This window comes from Brachyhypopomus gauderio, unplaced genomic scaffold (genome assembly GCF_052324685.1).
Source record: "Brachyhypopomus gauderio isolate BG-103 unplaced genomic scaffold, BGAUD_0.2 sc224, whole genome shotgun sequence".
Taxonomy (NCBI): Eukaryota; Metazoa; Chordata; class Actinopteri; order Gymnotiformes; family Hypopomidae; genus Brachyhypopomus; species Brachyhypopomus gauderio.
This window is the reverse complement of record NW_027507045.1, coordinates 142,501-148,937: the sequence shown is the minus strand read 5'-3', so window position 1 is coordinate 148,937 and position 6,437 is coordinate 142,501. Positions and strand designations below refer to the sequence as shown.

At 44.8% G+C, this 6,437-nt stretch overlaps 1 protein-coding gene across 1 annotated transcript in view; it reads right to left on the bottom strand.

Annotated features, from left to right (window-relative positions):
* Nucleotides 1–4,826: 4,826 nt before the first annotated feature.
* Nucleotides 4,827–6,437, bottom strand: part of LOC143503278 (transcription initiation factor TFIID subunit 4-like) — a 19,884-nt gene continuing 18,273 nt past the window's right edge. Inside the window, 3 exon segments of the mRNA XM_076995624.1 lie at nucleotides 4,827–5,622; nucleotides 6,083–6,202; nucleotides 6,313–6,369. Coding sequence (XP_076851739.1) covers nucleotides 5,452–5,622; nucleotides 6,083–6,202; nucleotides 6,313–6,369 — 348 coding nt within the window. The 3' untranslated portion in view covers nucleotides 4,827–5,451.

Genomic DNA, 6,437 nt, shown 5'->3' with positions numbered 1-6,437 from the left:
GATTGGCTATCATAACGCTGCCTTAGCCAATCGCTTACTGACTTGTTAAGTTAAACACGTGTTACACCGAGAACTGTGACCTATCGAGATCTGTTACTCCTCACTAGCCTGGGCAGCGGTCCGCTCGCATTAGTATATCGATATATAGTAACGTCAACGGCGTTGTAACGACAGGAAAAGTAACTAATTATATTATCCCGTTACTGACAAAATGACGACGTTACCTAACGCCGTTATTTTTAACGGCGTTATTCGCAACACTGCATATAAACAAATATGTTCAACAGTGTAGGAATTCCATGTAACATGGTGTAGACAGAAACAGTGATTAACTGTGATTAATTTGACCAGCAGTCGCTAAACTGCACACACATAGCTTAATTAGTAGTAATATGTCTTGATTAATAAGAAAGATGATTCATGATCTAAGCATTTAACAGTCTGTGATATGTCTATCATCCGACAACTGATTTGTCCAGTCACATAAACCGTCTGCAATTAGCAGTCATTACACAGAGACACGTTTGACTGCAGAGGTCACTCCAAAGTCCGTAATGCTAGACACAAAACGTCATCATAAACACCAGGGCGTTTCCATTAGCGAATTCAAAACGCAAGATCAGCAGATCCGAAATCTCTCTGGCCTCGTTGCTATTGGTCCTTTGCGATGTGGGCGTGTCTCAAGGGAGGAGGTTTAATTAGCAACAGGCTTAGCGAAAGGAGTCTGGATTTAAAGACTTACAGTGTCAGCAAAAAGTTACCACAGCAGTCTTGACATTGTCTTACTGTCAATTTTTTTTTAATGAATATGTTTGTGGAACTCATTTTGTTTGTCTTTAAACGACAGAAAATCCAATTCTTGGTTTTATTACACATAGAAGGCTAACTTTTAAGACTACTCAACACAAGGCAAGCAGAAATGTAGAGTATATTGGTTTCCTTGGCTTGAAGCAAAATCCAGAGGCTAGCAGTTTAATTCTGAGATGACAACTGAATTCAGCAACACTACGCGCAGCTGATGGGTGTGTAACGGTGTGTGGCAATCTCGAGCACAGCCCAGTAGGTCCAGCGGGCCTAGGCACAGATCTTGTGCTGTAATGCACACCTTTTGTTCCCAACAGCAGCAGCAAGCTGATGAGCCCGAGCGCTCTCATCGGGCGGCGTTAACTGCTTTACGGCATGTAACGGCCCGGCAATGTGGCCTTTCTTGTTAGTCAAGAGTAATTCAGAAGGTAGACAGGCCATCCGGGACTTTCATGCATATGTCAACAGGATTCCGTCCGTTGCTGGCAGAAACAAAGTGCAGCTACGCATTAAATGCCGCTGCTTTTGATCTGTCTGTCTCGCACGCGCGGGCGTACGTACACACGCACACAAAAGCAGTACTTTCTCCATTTGAAGTATGAATGAATCTAAAATGAACACCGGAGAGCAATTTATTTCCCCGTGCGCGCGTGTGTTCAGTCTGTTAATGGCTCCTTTTTCCCGCAGCGAACGGAGTGTTCCATTAGGCCCGACTAAAATAACAGCCGCGTGCGCAGGGCTGCGCTCGCGTGCACACGGCGCGCGTGATTACACCTTTCGCGCCGCTCCCGCTTTCGACGGGGCGGGAAGGCCGGAGCGTTTAACGAGCAGCTCTCAGCTCGCGCTCTGCTCCACGCGCACACGGGCAGGGTGAGACGGCGCTGCACGCTACACCTGGGGCGCGTCGACGTCTGTAGTAATACTGGTGCACGTTGGAGCCTGAATTAGCTTATTCTCATCATTTAACACGTCGTTTAATTAACGGCGGCAGATAGCCCGGTGCCCCAGCGCAGTCCAATACCAGTACAATATAATACCAGAACTCCAAAGGTCACGTTATAAAGTTCGTGTTCTGCTGAGTGCGTATAGGAACAAAGGCCGGCCTGTTGGGTTCATCTCCAGCATGGCCCGTTCGGATGTGTTTGTAGCCCATCAGAGGATGAGTTTGCCTCTTGCTGTAGTGTCTGAGATGATAATTCAGAACCTGTGCCCATGTATCACTCATTCTCACAGCAGAACCAAACAACCCGTCGGTCACATGTATTTGGGACACTGGATGAGTACACGCCATTGGAATGGGCTGAAATGACATGCTTTTCCTGAATCAAGAAACAAAGATGAAGACTGTGTGTGTATGACATTAAAGAAAATGTAAGTCTTAATAATATAATAGAATTGTGTTTTCCACTATACCATATGCAAACCTAAAGCTCACATGTGGTCATCCAATAGCTTAAGGCAAAGACCACAACAAACTGGAGTTAGAGGTGGCATTAGTCAAGTCAAGCCTTAATTTGAGTCGCTTCGCAGATTACAGGCTTTAGAGATTATGTTTATCTCCGACATGCTGGGAGATCCAGACAGGCAAACAGCCAGCGACTGCAATACCCACCCGGCCCGCTGAGCAGAGGTGGGTAGGAACGCGTTACATTTACTCCGTTACATTTACTCAAGTAGCTTTTTGGACAAAATGTACTTGTAAGAGTAGTTTTAATATGAACGACTTTTACTTGAGTAAATATGTGCTGAGAAAAACGCGACTTTTACTCCGTTACAATCAGATTTGCGCCGCGCACTACCGTTACTTTCGTCGTTTTGTAAATCATTCGTCTTTTCAGTGAAGACTGACCACCGTCTCGTCACCGAGTATGAGTTACCAATCAAATGAAGCCGGTCAGTCACGTGATCACATACGCAAACCTTCTCCACCGGTAGCAAGGAAGTGACAGAAGAACCTCCCGAGCATCCCTGACCTCATACAGCCAATGGCTGTGTTCGAAATAGTCTACTACATACTACTGGCGTACTGATCGAGCCCCAAATCAGTATGTCGTATGCAGTATGTGACCAAAATGAAAATTTCCAGTACGCGAAACATACCCGGATGACCTACTACTTCCGCAAAATATTCCAGTACGCGAACAGACCTATCTTCGTGGTGTACTGCATCCCATCATGCAACGCTACGTTCACGTGACCCCGTAGTGTGCTTTGCTTTTGTCTCATACTGGAAACTGTACTGCATACTACTACGAGGACCAGTATGCAGTATCCAGTATATACTGAGTCCAGTATGCAGTATCCAGTATGTAGTAGTCTATTTCGAACACAGCCAATGTTTACATTACAAACGTGTAAAAGGACAGATATATAATGCGCTGTCCGTTGTGTCTGCCAAAACGTGTGGACATTTCAGCCTACAAGAACTCAACATCAAATTTAAGGAAACACGATGCGATAAGTTTGCTGTATGTATAATTTGTGTAATGCTATATCTCTGAGGTATGTTTGTATGATGTAATTATTAAATGTAACGCAGTGCAATACTAAAAACCAATTCAGACTCTGAGTGTACACACTAGCAATATATGATGATTTAGTTGAACCAAAGATTGCTACAAATTGATTCCGTCAAGTTGTAGCTACACGTATTGGCTGACAGTCTCATCAGTTAGTGCCTTTGTGGAACACATTAGTTACACAGGCCTAATAATTAGGAACAAACAAAAATACAAATTATTTATAATAAATAAATTATATATATTATATTTATTTATAATAAATTATTTTTGTTATCATTAAAAGTCATTGTTTCCAGTAATTCAATTTCCCATGATGTCATTTATTGACACGAGACAGTACTCATGCATTTACTCACTACTTGAGTAGCTTTTTATCAAAGTACTTTTTTACTTTTACTCAAGTAAATTTTTGGATGCATACTTTTACTTGAGTAACATTTGGTTCAAGTAACAATACTTTTACTTGAGTGAAATTGTTGAATACTCTACCCACCTGTTTACGAGGCCGTCCAGCTATACCGGAGCATCAGTATCCAACTGCGCAGAGAAGCGCCCAGTATTTGTAAAATCACAACTTCATTCAATTTTCATTCCTGCTTTCGCTCGTTAAAGGTGTAAACTCCTGCGGACGGGCTGTTTCCGTGGAGCCCAGCGGGTTTTCACGAGACGATCACAATTCGTGTGACGCATCCAACACACCAACTACTTGTAGACACGTTAAACACATTTGTGGCTGCACAACATTACATAAACAACGTGGATGCACGTTGATTTAGCTTTATACATAGTAGCGACAGGTTTCACTGCTCCACTGCTATGGTGTTTGCAGTATTTATTCATTTCTGGAAGTTATATTTACAGTTCTATGTCTAGGTTTCGTGCATTTTTTCCCCGCTTGCACACAAATCCTGAAGACGAAACCTGTAGCCGCCATGAGCGGAGCTGGCACTCTGGAGCTCGGAGGGTTTCCCGTCCCGAGGCGCTGTGGAAGCAGGTGGTGGTGTGCGTTGGGCTGCCGAGGCTTGACCGGTACGCCAGAATTCAGCTCATCAGTTTTACAGAGGTGTTGAATTTACATGACATGACCAAGACCAACGTTTTGATGATATAGACCCCTGGTAAATCGAACAGTCTTTATAGCCACTTGGCTGTAACTTAACACAGTCCAACACATTTTGGACGTCATGGTGTTAAAGTGGTACTCAAGTCAGCAAGGCCTGCGCAGATTCACGTTCACAATCAAGTTCTTCAGGATTACAGAGTACCTACTCCTAAACCCTGGTTACATGAATCAACATACAAGAATACATCCTATTTACACCCAGCTTATGCGGACATAAAGCATTTAGCGCCTGCTCAAATGCATTTGAAATGCAGGTCTATGTCGCCACCAGGTGGTCAAGTCATCAAATTACTATGAAAAACTGCCAAGGAGATTAACCAAAGATTAAAGCTACAAAACGTGATTTACACAAAACAACTCGGCAAAAAGCGTTATGTAGATTTTTTAACCATTTTTATTTCTTAAAACCTCTTTTTATAAAAACACAAATACAAAATGAATGGGCAGTTTCATTGTATATATATTTTTTTACATCGGCAATTTGCACATTACAAAGCCACCCTCTATGAAAAACCTTGGGATATATAACTGCAGTTAAAAAAAGCATTCTCAATAAAGAAAAACAAAAAGTTGAAGCTTAAAAACAACACAAAGGAGATACACAGAGAGAGGAAGACGGAAGATAAAAAGAAAGATAAAAGAAACAGGGAGGAAAGATGGAGTGTGTGTGTGTAAGTTTGTGTTGCATGGGTGTGTGAATGTTAGTGTGTGGACGAAATGAGGGACATGAGTGAACAAGAAAAAATGGCAAAAACGTGCAACAGGAAGAGAGAGCCAAGGGGGTGTAGTCTGTAGGAGAGAGCCAAGGGGGCGGAGTCAGGCTACAGTCAGACCTGTGCTCCCAGAGCGTCTGTGTGAGCGGCCAGTGTTAAAGCAGGTTCCTTGGAGCAGTGGGTCCTGCAGGTCAGGGCGTTCGGGAGAACTGTCCTGTAGTTCACTCAGAGAGCCACGCACCGCTCCGCTGTCCAGCTGCTCCTGCAGGGCTGCTCTGCCCTCCAGCTGCTACTTGAGCAGCCCTCGGTAGAGCAGTTGTGAGCGGCTGCTTGACCTCTCGTTCTCCAGGCAGAAGAGTAGATCCCTGAGGTTCACGCGTGTGAGGCGCTGACGGGGGAACGGCCTGGACGCTGCACTACTCAGACCCGCTGACGCGCTGACCGACGACCAACCAGGACCCTGGGAGAGAGCGTGCGCACACACACACACACACACACACACACACACACACACACACACACACACACACACACACACACACACACACACACACACACAAATTACTATTCTAAAGCTATTCTCTCATCTATACTTGGCCAGCTGGCCCTCCAGCATGTGTTCTAAGCTCTAATCACCAGTAGCTGAACATGCTTTTCCACCCAGAGTGAAGACACATCACACGCAGTGGTAGTGGGTCAGTACACGCCCACCCAGGAGAGGACACGGAGGTGCCGTGTAGACACAGACGTCTTTACAATGTTAACACTTCCACCCCTCAGATACAGTAGGAGTGGGAGAAAGCCAGAGGACGTGTGGAGAGAGAGAGAGAGAGAGAGAGAGAGAGAGAGAGAGAGAGAGAGAGAGAGAGAGAGAGAGAGAGAGAGAGAGACACGGAGCGGGTGGAGGGTGGATTTTGTACCTCTGCGTCAGCGCCAAGAGCAGACGTGTCCAGCTTCTTCTTTTTCCTGGGACCAATGGCAGCCAGTGCTGTCAGGTTGGCATCTCTCTGTCTTATCTGCGCTAACTCCTGCTGCTGCATCTGTTACACACACACACACACACACTGCGGCTGTAATATATAAACACTCACTATAACTTTTTTTGTTGTTAACAGAACTTCAGTGTAAGGGCTGAGGAGGAACATCTTACCTCTTTCGCTTTTTGCTTTAATCGCAGCTGTTCTGGGTCTTCCTGCCGAGAGCGAGACTGGTAGACAGGATCACAACAACGCGCAGGTTCAATGAGCAGGAACGAAATGACAAAACCTCTTACAC